At 43.3% G+C, this 23,756-nt stretch overlaps 1 protein-coding gene and 1 non-coding gene across 2 annotated transcripts; one reads left to right on the top strand and one right to left on the bottom strand.

The window, feature by feature from the left end:
- The first annotated feature begins 2,278 nt into the window (after positions 1 to 2,278).
- On the top strand, positions 2,279 to 2,351 carry trnav-cac (transfer RNA valine (anticodon CAC)). Its single transcript has one exon. It is a non-coding gene; the product is annotated as a tRNA-Val (tRNA).
- Positions 2,352 to 5,823: 3,472 nt separating this feature from the next.
- maneal (mannosidase endo-alpha like) lies at positions 5,824 to 23,756 on the bottom strand. Its single transcript, XM_033638049.2, has 4 exons — positions 22,696 to 23,756; positions 21,612 to 21,721; positions 9,200 to 9,276; positions 5,824 to 6,846 (listed from the first exon to the last, which is right to left on the bottom strand). The coding sequence occupies exons 1-4, from the start codon at positions 23,198 to 23,200 to the stop codon at positions 6,210 to 6,212; spliced, it is 1,329 nt and encodes a 442-aa protein (XP_033493940.1). The 5' UTR covers positions 23,201 to 23,756; the 3' UTR covers positions 5,824 to 6,209.

Here is a 23,756-nt window from a genome sequence, read left to right on the forward strand (position 1 = left end):
AATATCTGTAGCTTCGGGTAAAAAACAAACAAACAAATAAAAAGACACACCCTAGCTCTTCTGACAAGTAAAGAACAGTCCCTTATGAAAAGGATCCCTACAGAGAAATAAAACGCATCTTTACCTTTGGCTTTAGACTGTTAATATTTGAGTGTAACCAAGTCTCATTCTGAAATCTAGTTTCTATTAAAGAAAAAATCTAAATTACTATTAAGGCTAAGATTTCTTTAACGGCTAATTATTAGGGATGCACAAAAATATCAGCACAGGTCATCAGCAGATAAAGGCTTTAAAATGAAATATCTGCATAGCCCCGAAATAAACCTTCCTGCTGATATGACCAGCTGATAAGATGGCACTTTAATTATGTGACTTTAATTAGTCAAAATAGCCCTGGTTGTCTCAAAGAGAGCGTCAAGCCTGTTATAATAGGATGACCAGTCCATTATTTTCAATATTCCAGCAGATTCCTTCTGTCGCAGGTAGTTTCGGCAATTGTTAGAGGAATGTTTAGGGTCATTTTCCTCTTGGAAAATAAATCCAGGCCCAATAAGACGACTCACACATGGTACTCCATGCCTCACCAGAATGTTGTAGTATACTTTCTTATCCATGATGCCATCAATTTTCACTATGTCACCTGTTCCTGAAGCTGAAATGGCACCCCACACCATAATACTACCCCCTCTGTGTTTAACACTGTGGTGTTGATCTCGTCACACAGTTCTCGTGAGGTCGTTCTTCCGTCCTTAAGACTGGGAAGTTTGAGATGCTTCACTTGTCTGTCTGAAAGTTTCTTTTTTCCACCTCTCCCCTTTCGGTTCTGGTGTGAATTGGTGGCATCATGGCGATCTAAAGTGTACCTTACAATGCTTGGACATCTCAAGTCCTTGGCTATGTGGCAGTAACTCCAGCCAGCATCAAGAAGGGCCTTGATTCGAGCCTGTTGCTCACTCGTTAGCTCCTTCTTCACCTTAGCCCGACTTCTTCTAGAGCCTTTGACCAATTAGTGGCGTGGCCTCAGAGACCCTCAGAAAATCCTGATGTTACCAATCACTTAATGAGCAGTACACATGAAATAAAATTTCTCCAAACACGTTTCTTGTTATTTTAGGTAGTTATTATCACGCTAACGTATGTTCAAGTGTCCATTTCCCCCGATAAGTTGGTTTTAATTCTTTATTTGATTCTATAAACACAGTCTGACCATCTCAAGCTTTTATTTTGGTACTTCCGGTGACCAGCAGTGTGAATTTGCATATTAGCTAAATATTTAGTTTCACCCAGAACATTTAAATTTAACATTTAGATTTATATTTAGCATTTAGATTTAACATTTATATTTATATTTAATATTTAGATTTAACATTTATATTTATATTTATATTTAGCATTTAGATTTAACATTTAGATTTAGATTTAGATTTAGAGTTAGCATTTAGATTTAGATTTAGATTTAATATTTAGATTTAACATTTAACATTTAGGTGCCACATTTAATATTTAGATTTAACTATTTAATATATTTCTAAGTTAACAAATATTGCTGTAAATGTGGTAAAAGGTGACGTTAAAAAATTCACAACACTTTTTTAAACATTGTTTGAAGCTAAATGTGGCAAAATGTTGATGTTATTTTCAGCGTGAGCCACTTTACAAACGGCACCCCATACTTGTACATTCAAAAGAACCACACAGCTTTGCCCTACAACTCTTACATCACCGTCGATTTAACCACGATCACACCTGATAATGATTACACAGGTAATATGGCTTCCTCTGTGAAGGAACATGATTGTGTGACACTGACAGTGAAATAGGCCTCGCTTGTTTTTTGTAAGGAAAATGACCTATCCTATGGTTTATAGAGCATAATGATGACTTTGTAGACATTTAATTCGTTTTATGGGGTTTCTTAATGGTCAACAAAACAACTGAAACCTCTTAAATATGCCAAGTGTGCTAATAATTTTGGCCACCTTTGGCTTCCTAACCTTAACACTTCTAGCTAATGTTACCTTTGCCAACAACAAACCGAGTTAGAAACTGTCAATGACGACACATAACTTCCCATAAGCCAACTAACTATTATAAAATATAATAAAAAATATAATATAATTCGACAACAAGAGTTGTATGTCACTAAAACATGAAAACGATTTCTTCTTACCGTCAACAGCGCCACCAAAATCCCGCTTGTGGACAGAAATATATCGCAGCCGCGGCGACAAGAACTACAATGTTAAAAAGCTTACGTCACTTCCTTTTCTTCACAGGAGTTTCCGTAGTGTAGTGGTTATCACGTTCGCCTCACACGCGAAAGGTCCCCGGTTCGAAACCGGGCGGAAACATTATTTTCTAAATTTTTTCACATACATATATCCTGTGATAACATGTTTATTAGTGTTGTGACATGAAGCAGTGACGTCTGTATTACTGTGCTGCACTGCATTCTTCTAACTGTGCTTTTGTGGGCACAGGAATATCACTGTGTTGATTTAAAACATCCTTGCCACAAACGTGCCACTAAATAAACATGTCAAACATTGATCATTTAAAAACATTTCGAATTAATTTATCTAAAAATATAGATTAGACATCTGATATTGATATCTAGCGCCATGTACATATGTAGACTACACACACACACAGCCCAGAATTCACAGCTTTGTTTCCACCGGGATATTTTGGATGGAGGATCTCTCTGATTAATGACCTGTCTTGTAGCAGATGTTTAATTAGCGTCGGAAGGTCCTTACCTGATGTTTTCCTGTCAGAAACATATGGCACCGCACAAAAAAAGGCTTGTGTCATACTCGTTTCCTCATGTGAACACGGTTGCCAGACTTTATTATAACATTGTCAGCATGTTTAGAGCGGGAGAATGATCCCAACAGGAAGCACCACATATATCCTATTTCAGAGGCAATCAGAAAATGTGCTGCTCATTTTTTATATATTCTACTGGCTTTAAAGAAGACACAAACATACATTATTAATCTCTCAGTATTCTATTAATGTCAGCATACAAGTGTTTAGACAAAACAATTTGAATCAGCTCAGAAACTGCACAGACCGATATTTTGGTCTTGACCAAAATCACAATGGTGGGCCGACCTACCGACCAACATTGCCATCTCTCAGCCCACTTGCCAGGGCAAAAAAAAAAAGATTATGTCCCAGCAGTTGTGTCAACAGTAGACACAGCAGTCTGTAGTTATAGTGGAGACAAAGACATTTAACATCAGTAGCACCTGTAGTAGTAGTCGTGGTACTTTATTTCAGTTTCCTGCAAGAACCTAAATTCTGTTAAGAGGCTTTTCCAAGGAAAAATGCTGAGAGAAACACTTTTTCCTGGCATTTCAAATCCCAAACTGTAAATTAGCAATGATTAGCCTGCCATTTGTAAGAGAGCCGCCAGCAGCCTGGTGCTAACATGTCATTTTCATGGGCAGAGGCTTTATGTGGGCAGAACCATTAAAGCGTGGCATTAGAGTGTCCTGAGGGATCAGCTTTGCTCCACTCATTTCTCATTCACATGAGAGCTGAGGGCAGGCGACACAGACACTGGTTGGTTCGCTACGTCTAATGTGTTCCACTCTCAGCTGCCTGGCATGGAGGCACTTACTCGGGCTTCACTGACAAATTACACAGGAGCATGTCGCCCCCCGCCATCTACCTAAAGTCACGGCTGCACACCTTGAATTTTGTGCTGATCCAAATTATCTGCTTGAATTAACCCAAAACACTGAGCATAATTAGTTCAGACAGGACATGATGTCAAGTCCAATCAACTGATGGAGCAGCTGATTGATGAAGGGAGTCAGCTGATAGATCACATGACTCCTTTCCATGCAACCAATTGGTGAATCTCATTCAGGGCGCCCTATTTAAACTGCTCTGGCCTGCCTACTGTTGCTGCTTCCTCTGCAAGCTGCTTTGCAACCCGCCTCCACCCCAGCTCCGCCTTTTTAAATTCTGTGTCTGACTTATCAATGTCATTTCTGTTTGTCATTGATGCTGCTCTGTTCTGTTCCCGGGAGGTCTTTGCTGCTGCTCTCCCTGCCTTAGGCTTTCCATGTAGGCGTATGGAAGGGCAGGGAGGTTTGCTCTCTCTGCCTCAGACTTTCCACCACTACCTCACCTCACAGTGTCACGTTGTTCATGTGTTCCTGTTTACCAGCATAGAATTGACAACACTGTTTCTTCTTGTACTTCATAGCATCTGGAAAATCAATACGAAAATATATTCTGGAATGTGATGCAACTCAATTGCATCAAAAGTACTTGGGTAGTGTTTTGGGTTAACAAAGTACATAACATGACCTAAGTATGCCACGTGGGTCGTGCTGGTATGTCACGTACCTGTATAAGGTACGTAACGCTATATTATAAAAATGTTGATTTTTGCTTTTACGTAAATCAGCTAGCATTACCTTTAAACAACTTTTGGTTTCATACGTGGCACAAACAGCAGTCTCCTGGGGTGAAAGTCTTGCCCAACCTATGCAGAGTTTGTTGCGCTTTATACTGCGTCCCTTGCGCTTTCGCCTGTCAAATGTTGCTGCAGATGGGCTTACATTGGCGGCAGTTGAAACCCTGATGCATCTCATAAAGATGCCAAAGGATGCCTTCAATGTCGGAGTCACATGCCAACACTTTGTTGTGGAAATGTCACTGTGTTCCCAGACCTCAGCTTCTGTGAGTGCAATGTAAAGCCCCATTTCACCAAACACTTTCAGTATGGTACCTCTGGGACCAACAGTAACCCTTCAGACATGGTACCTAGACCCTAGTGCTGCAAACAGTACCCTTAAATGTGGGCGGGGTTGTTGTCACTCACTGCTCGGTCCAGCACTCGCTGTATTTCCTCATCAGCGGTGACACAGATGGAAGTCTGTACCTGGTTTATCATCCACAGAACGAGGCTGCACGCCGACATTTTCAAAAGAGAACAGGCTGCAGTGAGAGTCTCTCTGCATGGGATATTTAAAAATAGCAGCTTTGTGCATTTAGTCCTTCTCAGGCAAGCTCAGGGGTTTAGTGTTCTTGGAGCCCACAGGAGCGACGCTTTTTTTTCTCCGAGTGAGGATTAGAATATATGCAGTTCACATAACCTGGCTGAAATTAATATATATAAATGCCTAAAGATCCACTCATTACTAAAAGTGTATGTCATATAAAAACTAAAGGGATGGGTTCCATTGGTACCATCCACAACTTTTCACAGTGGAAACAGGAAAACAGTGTACCAACCTGAACTGAATCGTACTGCTCGGTGGAAACGGGGCTTTAGTTGTAGCAACTACACTGTGTTCCCAGACCTCAGCTTCTGTGAGAGCAACATTAGAGAACTTAAAAGCAATGATTGCTAAAACTATAAAACAAGACCCAAGTTGTAATACAGCAGAATTATCCTTTAAAGTAGAGTTTGATTTACTCTGCTGCTGAATTCTTCTGCCTTGTACAAATGACTGTTCAATAACGTACTTGAGAGTCTGTGTCACTTTTTAAATCCTGAATGGTTTTTAATTGCACCATGTGGACTGAAATGTGACAATGTGACAAAGGAGCTGTGATTCAGAACCTCAGCACACCAATCATTTAGACCAGCTGGAGTAGCTTTCAGCAGCTTCTACTTCTGCCTCATCTTTTGTATTCTGCACACACTAATTATTTTGCCATTTACAAACAAATGCCACTTCGAAACTAGACTCTGTCTGTCATTGACTGGAATACCACATTCCTGCAACCGTGCAGACTTCTTTGATCGCTTCTAACTCATTCTTGGATGTTCATTTTCTTGGGCGGTGACAACACTGATTCACCAACAGTAAACACAAGTTTTAATTTGTCTCCAAAGAAATACAGGAAAGAACAGCCTTTGATCATAAGAAAATAAGAAAAGGACCCTACAGAGCAGAGTTACTGTACATAGACGCACTTTCTTCATATCGCAAACAGACACCAAACAGAGCCGTTATCAGGAAATGATCTGTCCATCATTGTGTTCTTGTAGCTTCAACATATCAGTGACATTATTAACCTGTACAAAAAAATGTTAGTGATTAAAAACAGTAAGGATCGAACGAACATTTAGAGAAAATCTCATCAGAAAAACAGGAAGGTGGATGAACATAAACGGATTGTCTTTAACAGTGGGATGTCTGGTCATGCTCAGGGCATCTACCAGGGAAACAAAGCCACGTTCACATCAGCCACTTGTCCTTCTCCTTGTTAAAGTTCTCAGCCCACTGGCGTGTAAGCTCCAAGTAGTGCTCTGGCTTGTTGGGTTGGTAGTCAAGGTACAAACGGGTCACTGTTTTCTTAGGTACAGCCCTCTCTATCTGCGTGCCTTCATGCCATTGGTTAAAAGAAGTAATGGTGACGATTTCTGGTCTGACAGACAAAGCCGCCTGCAAAGATGTGTCGTAGTAACGTCCGTTAACCCTGTTCCTGGTGTTATGGTTGTTCCATGGCCGCACAGCTGTGTCCACATACCCCGGCCCAACACTGGGAATAAACAGCAGGTTGCTTGCATCACAGAAGGCCTTGATGGCTTTCCAGTTCTGGTGGGAGGAGCCAAAGGAGAAGCCGTTGGAGGCAAAGTAGGTATATATGCCATCAAAGCCGCTAGCTAGGATGTCATGTTTGTGGCGCTCTTCCACAATGAGGGCGACGAAGACGCCGTCGTAAGGCGTGCCTCTGATGCTGTGGGAACCTTTAGTTGTCAGAAGCTCCGCCCAGGACTCTGGTGGTATCAGGTAGGAGTCATAGACATAAAACAGAGGCAGGACTTGCCCTGTGCTGGACCTGAATCTGTAGAAGGCGCCATGCTTTCCATACCTGAGAGAAACAAGAGATCAAGTTGTGACAACATGCATGGAAAAGCATTTTTACTAAGCATATCTACTATGTATAGGTAGAGTTTTTGTGATTACAATGGTTGCAGTGTGCATCACTGTCCACATTTTGGTAAACACCACTGGGGGGAAATGTTCAAATTCTGTACATAGTGGCTTCAGTTTGCCTCTGTTCACTGTTTCACCACCACTAGGGGGGCCAGAGTCAGAAAGTTAGACATGTTCAAATCCCACACACAAGGGCTTTAATGCTACTTGGGGAGAGAACTACAAGTAAGTTAGTAGTCAGGAAACTTAAGATTTTCTTCCTTCATAGTATATGAGCTGACTTGTCATCTGAAGGTGAAGGGGATGGTGGGTGGCATGTCACCAAGGCGAGATACCTGCCAAGCTGCAGACAGTGGTTCAAGACCAACAAACAACTAAACCAGTTGTTCTTTAGCAAGCTATCGCTGCATTGCTAGCACCTTTTCAGCCAACAAATGTGAGTGTTTTTTAGCAACCTGTTGCTGTGTGTACAATGGGGATAGTGCCCCAAATTGCAGTTTACAGAGGCGGTGGATAAACAGGAAGCAGCTGATAGCAGGAATTAGTGAGCAGCTAGTAGCAAGAGGGAAACACAAACCTGACAGACACTGTAAAGATGAGCAACTGGGGAGACAAGGAATTGCGCGCCCTCCTTGCCCTCGCAAGCGAAGAGGCCATTAACCGTCAGATGACGGGAACGGTGAAGGACGGGCTGACTTAAGAGAGAATCGCCGAAGGACTGACCAGCCGCGGCTTCCCTCCCACGTCACTGTTTACGTCACACTCTGAGCTACACGTTTTGTTACTTGCTCACGCCCCCCATTGCCCCGAAAAAGGCGCATTCGGTATAAACAAAAGTAGGCAGGCGGCATTTTGCTGCACTCCCTAAGTTTGTTTTTATACTGCCAATGCTGAAAAAAGACTGATTGGACTTTCCTGCAAATTTGCACAATTCCTATCTAAAAAGGGCTAGTGTATCCAGTGGGGATTGTGGCACTAACACAGCATCATCCGTAGACACAGAGCAACATAAGCATGCATTTGAAGTTGTGTTTCTGGTGACGTGACAAACGGTTTCTCTCTCTTTAGGGCTTTGGTTTGGTTTTGTAACTACTGCTACTGTAGCTCACCTAGCACCACTGAGCTAACTAAGGCTACAGCTCAGCCGAGAGGGACATCATTACTTTTTTGTGCGTAGTGATATGGTTTGCAGGTGTAGTTTGGTAGAAAGAAACCTACATGGAACAGCTCACAACAAGGTCTGTGGATTATCTTGAGTAACCAGGTCATGATTTCTGGATAGAGACTTTGCTGTTGAGTTTTTCAAATGTATTTTTTGGCGCTTCGAGCACCACAAGCTGAGTGCCATCTAGTTCCATTATATTGGAGAGAAGACAGACATCTCTACAGCTGATTTCTCCAACACTCTGCAACTAACACCAAAACTATCTGGATTGATTTTTGATTTTGGGGTGAACTACCCCTTTAAGCTAATGAGCTACATGTGAAAGGCTAGACATAAAGTCAAACTGTCATGTGCCTCAGTGTGACCCAGAGTCAGTGGGTTAGCCAGGCTAAAGGCCAAGACAACTGATCCTGTTAGCAGTGGTTTTGTTTCATTGCAAATACACCTCATGTTTCAAATGTAATGATGCTACATGTAGTGCCTTTAATACAGCTTAGATTTCACAGGTTGTGTCAGACATTCAGAAAATATTTATGCATCTCTTTTTCTGTCTTTCCATTTTTGTTTCATTTTATACAGATGGTCGGCTCAGTGGGTTTCTGAAAATGTTGGCAGCAACAAAAAGTCCAGAAATCGGATTTGACTCGAGACTCTCGAGGCTGAGCTTTGATTTTACTCCAGTCTGGTATCATTATAAACACGGCATCGCTGAGACGCCTTATTCTTGCTCCTCACCACAGTGTGAGATCATGAGCTTCTTCTTTTATTAGACTGCTATTGAATATTGTATTAGACGAAACACTATCTGATTAGCCTCACAGCCTCTCCCCACGTCTCTCTATTAAAGCGAGCATATTTTACACGTTGCTTCATTTATGGGAAAAGCTGAATATCATGAAATGTTATGAGACAGACAAAGAGTCAGGTTGTCTCTGGCACACATTCAGACTGGTCAAAGTCAGAGGAAAATCTACCTGCCGATCTGCTGCAGCAAGATCACAGGGGAGACATCTATATTTAACAACCTGTTCCTCATCGTCTCTTATCAGGCTTCAGATACGAAAAGCAGAGCTCCACCCTTTGGAAGGGAAACAAATCTCGCACAGAAATAAAAACAACTCACTTGTCAATGATGTATTTGATGTTGTCATGCATGCTCTGGTCCGTCCGTCCCTTGTATGGCTGTATGTGAAAGGCCACCTGTGTAAAACACATTTGAACACAGACGTTAAAAAAAACATCATCAAAACATAATTACACAAAACCCTGAAAAATAAGGGGTTATGCAGTGAATTTCAAACTGTGCATCCTGCGGTTCATTATTCCAGCCTATTATCCGTTTTGATGGAAAAACAACGTTTAATTGGTCTGACCTCGCTTACTTTCGGCTATGCTGCCTGTGAATCACAGCCGTGATTGACATGTCACTCTGTGCCGACTCTGGAGTGTTTTAATGAGGAGCTGCTCTAATTAAAGTCGGGCTGGGTACCGTTTAAGAAATTATGATACCAGTACCAGTACCAATACCCTTAAAGTGATACTGGTTCCAATTGACAAGCTGTTGGAATAACCATGGAGCCCACACTGTAACTAACTGCACATATTATCATATTTTTGGAAAAATGAACATTCACGAATGAGCCAAGTCTTTGAACTGGCTCTTTGAAGTGAACAAGTGAGTGGCTGCACTGTCTTTCTCCCTCACTAGTCTCTCTCAACTTGTTCCAGATCAAATAATCTGAAATTAATGGATACAGAGTAAATTAAAGCAAAAAACAAAGAAATCAGGAACTGGCTCGTTCGCTATGAAGAGCCGGTTCACTCGTTCACTTCAAAGAGCCGGTTCAAAGACTCGGCTTGTTCGCGAATGTCACATCACTAATTACAAAGCAAAAGCAGCATGTGTATACATTCAGTAGGCTATGTCTTCAGTAGCTAGCTAGCTAACCCTACACTTTACAGGGTTTGATTTTGGTTTTGGAACAGGGAAGAAACGTATATCTTTTTCCAACCTCTCCAGGTAACGAGTATCATTAATACACAACGTGTCCCAGGCACAACATTTAGCTCCAAATCCACAAAACCAGCCTGACAATGAAGGAAATCTGAAACAACTGCATTAGAGTCAATGGAGCACAGCTGTGTTGTTGTCGGACCCTGGTCTGAGCCGGCCTGATGCAACGTTATGATTGGCCAGTCTGTGGCCAGGACTTAGTGAAGGGTCAATTCAGTACTTCATTCAGTGCTTTTTTTCCTACTTCATTCGATACCCATCATAATTTCAATGACCAGTTATGTTTAAAATCACCAGGCCAATCACAGTACATTATCACTTAGAGATGAACGTATGCTGCCACTGTTAGCTGGCTAACGTTGCCTGGCATGTGGTGACACTAAATAGATCTGTTTTTGAAACAAAAGAGTCATGTGGGAGACAATCCGGTGCCAGTAAAAGCTCCAAAGTGTGTGGTGAAGAAGTGTGACCCTGAATACATTACATTTGAATTCATAAAGCAGGCAGTGATGCTGAGCCAAGAGCACAGTGTGTTGAATGTGGTGAAATCCTGTCAAATGAGGCGCTAAAACCATCGAAGCTCCAGAGACACTTAAACACAAAGCAGCCAGGACGTGTTCAGAGGCCAAAATAATATTTCCTAAGGAACAGGGACAGACTTAAGTCATCACATTCACAGCTGACAGTGACATAACACACCCTTAGAGTCCTCTTCATTTGTTCTCCTTTTTGTAATCATGTTATGTTTTTTAATCATTTATTTGGGATGTCTTTTGGCCTCAGAGCAAGTTAACTTCTGAGGATCAAATCTGTCAAGAGCCTGCCAACTGACCTATCAGATCACTGGAATCATTCATGCTGTAGTACTGACTTTATAATAAAGTGACCAGTAATAAAGACCATCCAACCATCAACCGCTTATCCGGCAGGCTGAGCAAAGTATTCCAGACGTCCCTCTCCCCAGCAACGCTTTCCAGCTCCTCCTGGTGGACCCTGAGGTGTTTCCAGGCCAGATGAGATATATAATCCCTCCAGCATGTTCTGGGTCTGCCCCAGGGCCTCCTACCAGTGGGACGTGCCCAGAACACCTCTAACTGGAGGCGCCAAGGAAGATCCTGATCAGATGCCCGAACCACCTCAACTGACCCCTTTCGACATGAAGGAGCAGTGGCTCTACTCCGAGCACCCTCCGGATGTCCGATCTCCTTAACCTAACACTGAGGCTGAGCCCAACCACCCCACAGAGGAAACTCACTTTCATTCTTTCAGTCGTTACCCAGAGCTCATGACCATAGGTGAGGGTTGGGACGTAGATGGACAGTAAATCGAAAGCTTTGCCCTCTGGCTCAGCTCTCTCTTCATCATGATGGTCCGGCATCACTGCACCAAACTGCAGATTCCCAGCAACACTTTCCAGCTCCTCCTGGGGGACCCTGAGGTGTTCCCAGGCCAGATGAGATACGTAATCCCTCCAGTGTGTTCTGGGTCTGCCCCAGGGCCTCCTACCAGTGGGAGTGCCTGGAACACCTCTAACTGGAGGAGCCCAGGAGACATTCTGATCAGATGCTCGAACCACCTCAACTGACTCCTTTCGACACAAAGGAGCAGCAACTCTACTCCGAGCTCCCTCTGGATGTCCGATCTCCTTAACCTAACACTGAGGCTGAGCCCAACCACCCCACGGAGGAAACTCATTTTCATTCTTTCAGTCATTACCCAGAGCTCATGACCATAGGTGAGGGTTGGGACGTAGATGGACAGTAAATCGAAAGCTTTGCCCTCTGGCTCAGCTCTCTCTTCATCATGATGGTCCGGCATCACTGCACCAAACTGCAGATTCCCAGCAACACTTTCCAGCTCCTCCAGCTCCAGCTCCACCTCCTCCGCCTGAGGTGTTCCCAGGCCAGATGAGATACGTAATCCCTCCAGTGTGTTCTGGGTCTGCCCCAGGGCCTCCCACCTCCAGTGGGAGAGCCTGGAACACCTCTAACTGGAGGAGCCCAGGAGACATTCTGATCAGATGCTCGAACCACCTCAACTGACTCCTTTCAACACAAAGGAGCAGCGGCTCTACTCCGAGCTCCTCCCCCTATCTCTAAGGCTGAGCCCAAACACCCTATGGAGGAAACTAATTTTGGCCACTTGTATCCACAATCTCATTCTTTCGGTCACTACCCAGATCTCATGACCATAGGTGAGGGTTGGGACGTATGGACCAGTAAATTGAAATCTTCACCTTCTGGCTCAGCTTGGTCCAGGATCACTGCAGACGCTGCACCAAACTGCCGATCCATCTCACGCGCCATTCTACCCTCACTCGTGATACTTGAACTTCCTCGCCTTGGGGCAGTACCTCACTCCCAACCATTTTTCAAGCTGTTCCAGGTTTTCCATGGGTCCACTTTGGTTGATTGCTTGACACGGTAAATACACAACGATTACAGCAGCGTTTTCACAGAGCAAAGATTCCTTCATTCCTGATTCTGCAGCTCAGAATAACAACTTTATGATGACAACAGGAAATAAGAGCTTAAACCGTCTGTTGTCTTTTATTGGAAACATGATCAATACGCTATGGATAACCCTCCACATGATGTCATATACATTTCACCTTGTTCGATATCACTGTTCCCTACCCACTAAAGGCTAACAATTCATGTTACTATAAGAGGTTTGCACAGTGGATGCTACAGTATGTGACCTCATCATTTAAGGTACAAAGTGCTGAGTGAAGGTCATGTCACCATCAAGTCAAGTCTCAACTGAAACAGACACAGAATGAGAGAAGTTTTTACATTCCATGTGCTGTCTTGTAACAGGGTGTCACTGAGTATAAAAAAGTACGAGAGCACATTTAAAAGCAGTGTGCTGGTGCTTTTGTGCTGATAATTGTTGGCCAGCACCTACAAAGAAGTTATGTATGTGTGTGTGTGCCTCTTGATGATTGACAGAGGAAATGTCTGAAAAGCTTTAATAGCCTCTCTGCAGTGACTTCTATTCTATTTATGTACAGAGGGTACCTGCAGTGAAAAAAGAAAACCTCTCTATGCTTTTATGAAACATTTTTCTTGCTGCTCAGTGGTGTGTGAGCACTGCAGGACTGACTCATTTGACCTTTTATTGGGAACTGTTCCTCTTTAGATGAGTATTACTGAAGGATTAAGGCTGTGTTTCAGCCCTGAGGTCTAATGTCAGCATGACGGTAAACACTGAAAACACTGCAGAGCTCATTAAACATTTCTCTACAGCACAACTCGTGGTCAAAAACGCTGAACCCAGTTGGCAGAAGAGAATGTTGGCATTGTATAATCCTACAAACCATGGATACGTTGCAGTTGTATGTTTTATACGGGTCATATCAACATTTCTAAAGTGACAAAGAACATGGTGGAGGGGACAGTAGATGGTCTGACACCAAGGTGAGATGTCTGACAAGCTGCAGACCACTGTTCCAGACCAACAAATGACAAAACCGGTTGTGTTTTAGAGAGTCATTGCTGTGGGGTTTCCAGCGGGGATAGCAGCTTTTTAGCCAAATGTGGTTCACAGGATAGTGCCACAAAAAGCAGTTGTTTTTTCCTAAGGCATCACTGTGTTTCCAGCCAAATGTGGGTGTTTTTTAGGGGCCCGTCACTGTGTTTCCACCTGGGATAGTGAGACAAAAAGCGGTTGTTTTATACCAAGAAATTGCTGTGTTTCCTGTCAGGAGAGTGTTGTTTTATTTCAAGACATTGCTGCTTTTCCTGCCAGGACAGTAGCAAAACAAGCGGTTGTCTTTTACAGAGACATCACTGTGTTTCCAGCAGCTTTTAAGTCAAAACATGGGTGTTTTTTAGTGGCCCATCACTATTTTTCAACTAAGGACAGTGCCACAAAAAGCACTTGTTTTATACCCAGAGATCTCTGCATTTTCTGTGAGGATAGTGCCACCAAAAGTGGTTGTTTTTTACTATGTTTCAAGCCGGGATAGTGCTACAAAAAACAGTTGCTTTCTACCAAGACATTGCTGCATTTCCTTCTAGAATGGAAACACAAAAAGTGGTTATTTTTTACTGAGACATTGCTGTATTTCCAGCAACTTCTTAGCCACATGTAGATGTTTTTTAGCGATCCCTCACTGTGTTTCCAGCCAGGATAGTTTCACAAAAAGTGATTATTTTTTCTTCAAGAATAGTGCCACCAAGTGTTTTCACTTGAGACAGTGCCACAAAAAGCATTTTTGCTGCATCGCTGCAATTCCTACCAGGACAGTTGTATACAAAGCGGTTGTTTTTTACCAAGATGTCACTTTGTTTCAAGCCGGGATAGCGTTACCAAGACATAGCTGCATTTTCTTCTAGAGAAGTGGTTGTTTTTTACCAAGACATTGCTGTATTTTCAGCAACCTTTTAGCCAAATGTGGACGTTTTTTAGTGACACATCACTGTGTTTCCAGCCAGGACAGTGCCACCAACAGTGGTTGTTTTTTACTATAACATTTCTGTTTTTCCATCAACTGCCATGAAAGCTGTTTCCTGTAAGCATAGTGGCACAAAATGTGGTTATTTTTCCCCAAGACATGCATTTCCTGTCGGTATAGTGGCATATAGAGCAGTTGTTTTTTACTAAGTCTGTGTCACTGTGTTTACAGCAAAATGCAGGGTTTTTTTAGCAACCCGTCACTATGTTTCTACAGGAGATAGTGCCACAAAAAGCGGTTGTTTTTTTTAACCAAAATGTCACTATGTTTCCATTGGGGATAGTGTTACTAGAAGCAGTTGCTTTTTACTAAGACATTTTTTTTAATCAAATGTGGGTGTTTTCTAGCACTGTGTTTCTGTTGGGTATAGTGCCATGAAAAGTGGTTGTATCATACCAAGACACTGCTGTTTTTTCAGCGGCTTTTTAGCTGAGCATGGGTGTTTTTTAGCAACCTGTCGCTGTGTTTCCACCGGGGTTAATGCAATTAAATGTGGTTGTTTTATACTGAGAAATTGGTGTGTTTCCAGCAGCTTCTTGGCCAAAGATGGGTGATTTTTTGTGACCTGCTGCTGTGTTTCCAGCCGTGATAGAGCCATCAAAAGGGGAACTGCCCATTGGTCCGACATCCCATTGTTCCGACCGTATTAAACCCATTGTTCCGAAGTCCGTTCTGAAATCATCATGATGCCCTGTGGTTAAGGTCTGGTTAGGTTTAGGCACAAAAACCACTTGGTTAGGGTCAGGAAAAGATCATGGTGTGGGTTAAAATGAAAAAGAAAGTGACAAACACATAAGCTGTGAGCCTGCTTCGCCTCAAGCCTTTCCCAGCTGACCCAGAGCCGGTCGCGGCGCACCATCAAGGCAGAAATACGCCCACCGGGAGCCGTTCAGCACCACGGACCGTCAGACTAATGGGATGTCGGACCAATGGGCTGTCGGACCAATGACATGGACCCATCAAAAGTGGGTATTTTAAGCCAACACATGATTTCTTCTTAACCATAACCAAGTGGTTTTTAACCACACATTTACCACAGTGTTGATGAAACAAATGTAATGTATCCATGATTTGCAGGAATGTACAATACCAGCATTTATTCGTGAGATTGGGTTAAAACTGTATTCGTACAGATCGACTGCATGTGCTCAGATATAACTACACTCGTGTTTCCCTGACAAATGGTACAAAAATAATTCCCCGCTGGAGAGGCATGCTGGTCTGACAGCCATCAGTCATCAAAGACAAAGGCAGGCAGGCTAACTGTGTCCTTTTCCTCTGGTATGAAGATAGGAGGAGACAGAATGGCAGACAGAAGCTAACTTTAGCCTGCAGGATGCTGAGGATTTCTTGAAAATGGAGCTGAGAGGGAAGAGGAGGAGGAGATGGAGGAGGAGAGAACAAGAGAAGCAGATGCTCACCATCCCCACAGGCTTGTCCCGTATTGTCGTCTCATCTGTCAGCACACTCAGGTGAAACAGGATGGTATCTATTCCACTGACCCAAGCGTCTCAGAGACCCTTTTTAGCTTCCTCTCAGTGATGATTCAAACTTAAAAGCATATGTGCACAGATGTTTTTAGATTTGTATGTGATCCAGAGGGATTTTAGTGCATATGCAGCAGAGATTTTTTTAGAAGGACTAAATTAAAAAATCCCCCAAACTGGAGGTATGAGTATGATTTGACAGAGAACACTGTATCATTTTTTTTGGCAGGAGCTGAGAGCTGTGTGATTGATGCCCTCTGTCATTCAGGAAAAACTATGGCAGTCTTGTTTGCTTCAGTCACAAAGGGGGGAAAAAAGGATCTACTGCAGCTCAGCGGCAAACAGTAAAGCACTGACAGAGCTGTCGAGCCACAAACACTGAGCGCTCAACGCCCACTCCATCTTTCAAAAGAGGCTGCAAGGTCTTCCTAAACAGTTTCCATGGTAACGCGGTGGTGTTTGGCGCCCGGGCTCGGGCTTGTCAGCTGTCTCGACTGGTTGGAAATCATGAAAGGCCAGCGAGGTAAGACGCTCCTCAATCTGTTCCTGTTTGGCTGAATAAACCGTGGACAGATGAAAAGTGCTTTGTTTGCTCAGATCCCCTCACGCTGTGTGACGCCAACAGACTCTCGTATTTACATCCCAAGCCTCAGGTGTGTAGACGTCGCCACAACCAACACGCCTCCTGAACAGTTCTCAACAATGTTTGGCTTTTCTTCAGATGATGACAAACACTAACCTGGAGCGATGTTACATCATCACGTTGGTGTTTGCTACATTAAATCAGCTAATTATGTAAACTGAGATGATAAATTCAAAAGTGCAGAATGCAAAACACCATCATGAAGGGAAAATGAGTCTGTGCGAGGCAACAGAAAGTGTTCCCAGAGTGATCTGAAATGATATACGATGTGTCCTGAACTGCACATAACACATCCATACCTCCATCTAATCTGTAATATTGATGTTGGTTCAATAAATTCATACTCTTTGTAATGACGGGAACGTTTTCTCATTATAACTATAAGTTGTCATAATGTGTGTTTATAATCACAGCAAGATGCTTTAAAGAGTTACCATACGCTGCCCTTCAGCCTCCTACACACTTTCAAAACATCACAGTGGGGGTGTGGAGGGAGGGAGCGGCGCAAAATGGTTGCTGTGTGAGGTGTATGGAGTCAGGAACTAAAAATTACAGTTTGATATGAAAATGTGGCATTTGCACTGACTGCCTCTACATGCTTGGTATCAATTTATGTTTTCAAACTAGGAGAGGATATAACTCCAGTTTCAACTGACAGAATTCCCCACCTATATCGTGTTTAATCTCTTTAAAGCTGCGTTCAAGATTTTGTTTTAGGCCACACATTTGAAAAACTGGTTTACACATCCAGCAGAGTCAGAGCAACATTAGTAATCATGTCATCGAATCATGTTTCTGGTCACCTGATGAAAGTACGCAGTGACCGAGGCCACTGGCACCACCCGTGTCATTTTAGCTATTTGGAAAGGGGCTAAATATTGCTTCAGAGTTGGGTTAAATTTTGGTGAGGGAACAACTGGCATGGCCATTTTCAAAGAGGTCCTTAAAACTCTCACCTCAAAGTATCTGAATAAAAATGGTCTCTATGAGTACCCATGAGTCTCCCCTATACTTTTTTAAATATTAATTTTATTGATGATAATGTATGTCAACATGAACATACAAACCCCAACAAAAATCTCGACCCAAAACAAACACACACACGGAAGAGGGATCTTGACGTCTAAATTCAACATAGTCAGGAGTTAATTACACAGAAGCACACAGCAATACATATCATCCATGTATGATTATCAGACACATCACGGAAGAGAGTACGCAGGAACAAGACAACCATAAAGGATAAAGGGAAAACATCCAGTTAATATGTATATCCAGATGCGGTTGTGTCCTCCCCTAAACTTGCGAAGGCTTGTTCCCAGGAAATGTTTTGCTTCTTACAATAAATGTACACGGACAACCAGTTGATTTAAAGAACAAAAAAAACGCCTAATACTTGACATCCAAAGATTTTCAGTGGCCCCATCAGGTCACCCCTATGTAAAATTTCTTGGGGCGCCACTGGATGTAGTTCCGATTTAAACTCTTTTAGCTCTGTTTTGGTCTCCACTCTTGAGAAAAAATATCTGTCTGCTCAGCTGCTAAATGCTCCGTTACGTTCAACAGCTAGTTGCTAACATCATCTTTTTGCCTTCGGTGTTGGGCAGGTAGTGTACAGTGAGTGTATCAGGTACGATGTGATTTTACCAAGTGGATCAACATCCCACATTGCGTTCCTGGACCAACATTACGATCAACCAATCACAGCTCTCTGACATCATCAGTGTGCTTCACCTGCGCTTTTTTCAAAATTCCTTTGAGCGTCTTCTGAGCTAGTTTTCCAAATGAAGTTAGTACACTTAAACAAAATCCTTATACGCCACTGTGGGACTAGCGAGTTAGCTTGTTGGCTATGCTAACGAGTAAACTTGCCAATAGGCTAAAATTTTAGCAAGTTAGCTTGCGAAGTAGGTAGGCTATGCTAACGTGTAAGCTTGCCAATAGGTTAGATTATTGTTAACTAACACAGATTAAGGATAAAATTTTCACTTGCAAATACCTGCTATTGACACATTTTTACAGCCTACCAACATAGCAAGCTAACTCGCTAACCCTGCAGCAGCTCATAAGGATTTTGTTCAGTGTTAACGTGGATTTTGTTCAATTGTAATACCTTCAGTTTGGGAAACTAGCTCAGAAGAAGCACAGGAGCACGTCCCACTTGGCAAAATCACATCATGCAGTGTATCAGAGTGCTTTTTCAGTGCAAACAGCTGCATGTTGTAGCTTAAACTGAACGAAACTGAACCAATACAGTAATTTGTGGACCTGAAAATAAATCAATGAGCCAACAGACACTTTTAAATGCAGAGTTGAGTGATAATTCTCAGTGGGTTTGTCACTAAAAACATCACCTCTCAAGTCATTTGACTCACTGTTGATATAAAAGCAATGACTGGTGCAACTTTTTGCTTGATTGGTTCATTAAAATTTTCTCATCTGTGTCCTCACACAGCTGTTATTAAGAGAATGCATTACTCATTAAAACAAGCATCCTTGTTATAATAAGAGGTTTTTGTCATTAGCACATGACACTTTTCTGCTCTACTAAAGTTTTAATTTACATGTAATTAACATTTCACTGGACAAACAGGGTCAATCTATGCTTAATTAGCGAGGACAGAGCGCTGCAGGGGATTATAGATCAGCCTCTGTCCTCCTGTCTGTCACATGTGTCAGCCTCCACTGATATCTGCGACACCAGTGGTTTGCTTCAGAGGGAATTTGGCACAACGATCCCTCTTCACACGTCATTTTGCTTGAGAATATTGACAGAGAAACTCCTTCTGTGTCATGAGCATTATATCAAATGACACGCAGGGCACACACACACATGACATTTGTGAAGAAAGCGCACACACGGACACACACACATGACTGCTCACAAACACAGACTTCAGCCTGTATTTTGTCAGTGGCAGCTCTGGTGCACTGAAACACTGGAGCATTAGCCCTCAGGTCAGCTGTGCGATACACACTGTTGTGTAAGTCTGACTGAGACACACAGAGAGACCCAGTTCTCAGTCTAAGACTTCCATATAAGGAGCACGAAAGTCGACTGGGGGAAAGCTCTTCTGTCCTCTTAATGCTGAATCTACAGTCTGAGCTCGGCTTGTTTTGCCATTGCTGTCTCAAGCACCTTCAGCATCTTTTGGCTTTATTGTATCTGACCCCCTCAGTGCTGGAGTAGATATGACTTTGTGAGATGGACTGGTGCATTTAAAGAGACAATCTACCCTAAAGCACTCCAGCTTTTAAAAGCGATTGGCTCAGCCAGTCTGAAAGCAGAACATTTTAATCTCTCTGCAACCTCTGTGTCACTGTAAATGTCAGGTTTTGAGGTCAGAGCTTTGAAACTGAAGATGCCACCGGGGCCCCATGGGTAGGTAACCATTTCTTCACTGTCAGGAGCCTCAGAGGACCATAATGCAATGCAGCTGCAAGACATGCTGTGCTCTACATAAAGGGCATGACGCACTTTTTCTCAAGTGGAAAGAATTTTAAGGGTCCGTCACACTATAGTCAGGTTCACAATGTCCTGATTGCATTTGTTTAAAAAACTTGGCTGGGTATAAAACTGTACATTTTTGGAAAGTTTCAAGTGTGACAAACCTCAAAACCAAAAGTCTCTATGACGGCCATCTTGGACTGTCAAAATGTCGACCGCGCATAACTTGTTTTTAGCAGGATTCCACATTATAAATCAAATTGGCTTCCTTTAAATTTTGAGCCCAGGAAATAAACAGGACCATTTCCATCACACTGCACCTGCTTATAATGTCTTTATATCAGTATTATAATGTTATGCTGTATTTCTTTTTATGGTATTTCTTATTACTACCCTTGACTTAACGAGCTAGGTAGTGTTAGCTTAGCTGGCTTTAAAAGACTACAACAAAGATTAGCTGGCTGACGAGCATGAACCCCTGGTTAACATTAAGCCGAGCTAATGTTGGACACAACAGGTTATTTAGCGGTTGTCAGGTGAGAACTCATGAGCCAGTTAAGTTCATTGTTTGGCAAAGCTAACTCTGGAATAGCAAATGAGAGTGTGTTGTCATCAACAGCGAGGCGGCCATTTTGGAAGGATAGGTGTAATGTGTTCACACCAAACATGCGAGTTTGAATGCGAGAATATTTTGTGTTGACTCGCTAATTGATTATTGAATTGATGAATGAACTTCCGCCAGTACGTTCTCAGGGACATATGTCCCCGGAGGATCTCAATGTTGATTGGCTATGTTGATTGGCGCTAACTGGTCGCTTAATTTTATCATTTTCAACTCTCGCGAATAAGCGCCTAACGCAAAATCGTGCTACTTAGCCTACTTCATTTGTGCTGCTTAATTAATGTATATCGCATATTTCGCATCACGTCCATTGCACCACTGGGCAGCAATACTCGTCTAATCACATCTTTACAGTAGCCATGTTTCCATCAGCCTGTTTAGATGCGCATCTAGAAGTATTGCATCGTTAAATTATGATGGAAATGCAAAAATTCGAATTAAAATCCCCTGATTCGCAAAGATTTAACTAACTTCAATTTTGTAATATTTCACTCACTTTTGCCTCTGTCGAGAGCTTCTCTTTATATGGGCATTTGTCTGTTACATGTACTTTGATATTTCAGATGATGACAGATGATTAGACTGGCAGCACAGTTGCACCATCCACTTTTACATAACCTTGATCTGCTGGAGTATAAAGTGCTCCACAAAACACACACGGATTACAGACAGTAATGAAACAGGGGTCAATAGATGGAGCCCCAAAATCCTGAAAAATAATATGTTTTAAATCTTATATGCACAATATAATTTCCACACACGTAAAAACAAACAGATATGCTGCTCTCAGCTTTAACATTTACGTCATTCATTCAGTAAATCGTCAGAAAGGAAAAAACATACCGGTTGTCTCACCAGTTACCTTGATGCTGTGCCTGTGGGCGGCGTCCATGACAGCAGGAACCAGGTCCTCGGTGGGCTCCCCATGGTCGTCCGCCACCCCGGGAGGATACCAGGACAACACCAGCACCCCTGCAACACCGCAGCATAGGGAAGAAGGCTGCTCTGAGTACAGTCTGGCATGAAGTTTGAATGTAATGACGGCTAATGTTTTTTTATTGGAGGACTGCGGTACATGCAGGAAGTTTGCGTTAAAAAGTAAATTAGGTCCTCACATTCTTTGGAAGTCACTCTGACATCACATCGCAATGCTAAACAACTGTGCTGACAGAGCTAACAGGGTTAACTGGGGGGAACCAGAGGGTCGGCGCTTCACTTCCATAACGACACCGTGTGAGTGCAGTGCAGAGTGACGGCGATGAGCTAGCCAGTGGCCTGCATACATGCACTAACACGCACATGCAGCTGGACTGGCTGACCCCAACAAACCACAGAGAAGCTCGGATTACAACACACACAGGTAGCGTGACTTTATTCTCATCTCAGGATGCCATTACTCCAGCTGAGTTATGAGTTGTCTGCACACAGTTCTCAACATGGAGGTGGCTGGCAGCTAGCAGGTGATAGTGCTAACTCCATAAGCAGTGCTAATCTACAGCAACGGAAAGAGCTAACAGTGTTGGGGGAACCAGAGGGTGGGTGTTACCTGTCGCAATGATGTCGCCCTGATGTTAGCAGTAAGGGGACTGCAGTGCAAAGTGGTAGCGATGGGCTAGCCAGTGGGATACACACATGCAGGTGTAGCCAGATGAGCTCACCACAACAAACCACAGAGGAGCTCAGATTAGAGCACGCACATAGGCAGCGTGACTTTATCCTCTGCTATCGGTTTGCTGCGATATTCATGCTCTGAGTGTTGCATGCAGAACTTTTAAAATTCAAGATGAAGATTTTCTGGTTCTGCTTTTGTCTGAGGACCTGGGGGAACTTTATTTATGCTATTTAAGATATGGGGGTGGGAGCGTTGGGGGACTTGCTACGGCCCTGGAGGAGTGTTAGCACTGTTGCATACCATAACAAGGGAAACATATAGAGCCTAGAGTTACCTGCTGCAGCCGCCTCTATCTGGGCCATGTGTGACTCCAGCACCGTCGGGTCCCTGGAGCTGTAGGGTCCCAGATCAGGGTAAAAACTTGAGGCAATATCATCCGGAGGTGTGTGCCTTCCTTGGGCATGACTGGCTGCGATCTTTGGGTCCCAGTGTGGCACCAGCACATGATCCCAGTGGATGTACTTGTTGTCCATGCTGGGAGAGCCATACCACAGGTAGTAGAAGATGTGCACATCATAAAATATGCTGTAGTCTCGGTCCGATTTTGTGAAAACCACCTTGGTGTCACTGCTGCCCATGTGGAACTGGCCCGGCGACACCACCACGTCTTTGACATCCAGCCGCCTTCTGTCGGATCTGTCCCCGATGAAGTCCATGCCAGGGGCCAGATCCGAGAAGCCATCGCTGGGCTTGAGCGTCCTGAGTCCCATCATGGCCCCGAAAATGAAGAGCGTGAAGAGGAAGAGTGCCACCAGAGCTTTCCTGCGGAGCCGCGTCATTGTCGCTGTCCGTGGTGCTGCAGACAAACACAGTAACACGGGGTCTTCTCAGTGCCAGCTACAGCTCATCAATGCAGTCATCGTATTTCAGCATGAACTGGCGTCGAGCAGGTGAAATAAAAAGGCTTCAGTCACTGCAGCGGCTGGCGCATAATCGAGCCTGTTAAACGCACGACAACCAAAGCAATCTGATTTCACTTCCATCATCACGACCTGGAGGCATCCGCCACTATAATGCTTCAACAAATCGCCTCCTGTTCGCGCAGCAGTGATGAGCACGTCGGGTTTTATTTTTCTCCATCCTTTGCCCCTCCAGAGGAAAGTGAAAAATCGATGTCATCGCTCAACAGTTCCCCCATGTCTCTACTGAAGACACAAACCAGTCTGGGTCCCTCCGTGTTCCACCGTCTCATCTCCTCCTGTCATCCCATCTTCATCACAAAGGATCACAGCTGCTTCTGATGGAGAGCTCTCTGCTGTGTCGCTAGAAGCTGCCCTGCATTACGGAAACACTGATTTTACTGAAGGTTCATGCTAGAATGGAGCACTTGTTTCT

Source organism: Epinephelus lanceolatus, chromosome 16 (assembly GCF_041903045.1).
Source record: "Epinephelus lanceolatus isolate andai-2023 chromosome 16, ASM4190304v1, whole genome shotgun sequence".
NCBI lineage: Eukaryota > Metazoa > Chordata > Actinopteri > Perciformes > Serranidae > Epinephelus > Epinephelus lanceolatus.

What these genes read in the sequence shown, in the direction of transcription:
- maneal (XM_033638049.2), bottom strand. Translation starts at nt 23,200, where the DNA reads ATGACGCGGCTCCGCAGGAAAGCTCTGGTGGCACTCTTCCTCTTCACG. An exon ending in GATAGAGGCGGCTGCAGCAG is followed by an intron (nt 21,722 to 22,695) that starts GTAACTCTAGGC and finishes GCGGTGTTGCAG; the next exon opens with GGGTGCTGGTGTTGTCCTGG. An exon ending in ATCAAATACATCATTGACAA is followed by an intron (nt 6,847 to 9,199) that starts GTGAGTTGTTTT and finishes TGTTTCTCTCAG; the next exon opens with GTATGGAAAGCATGGCGCCT.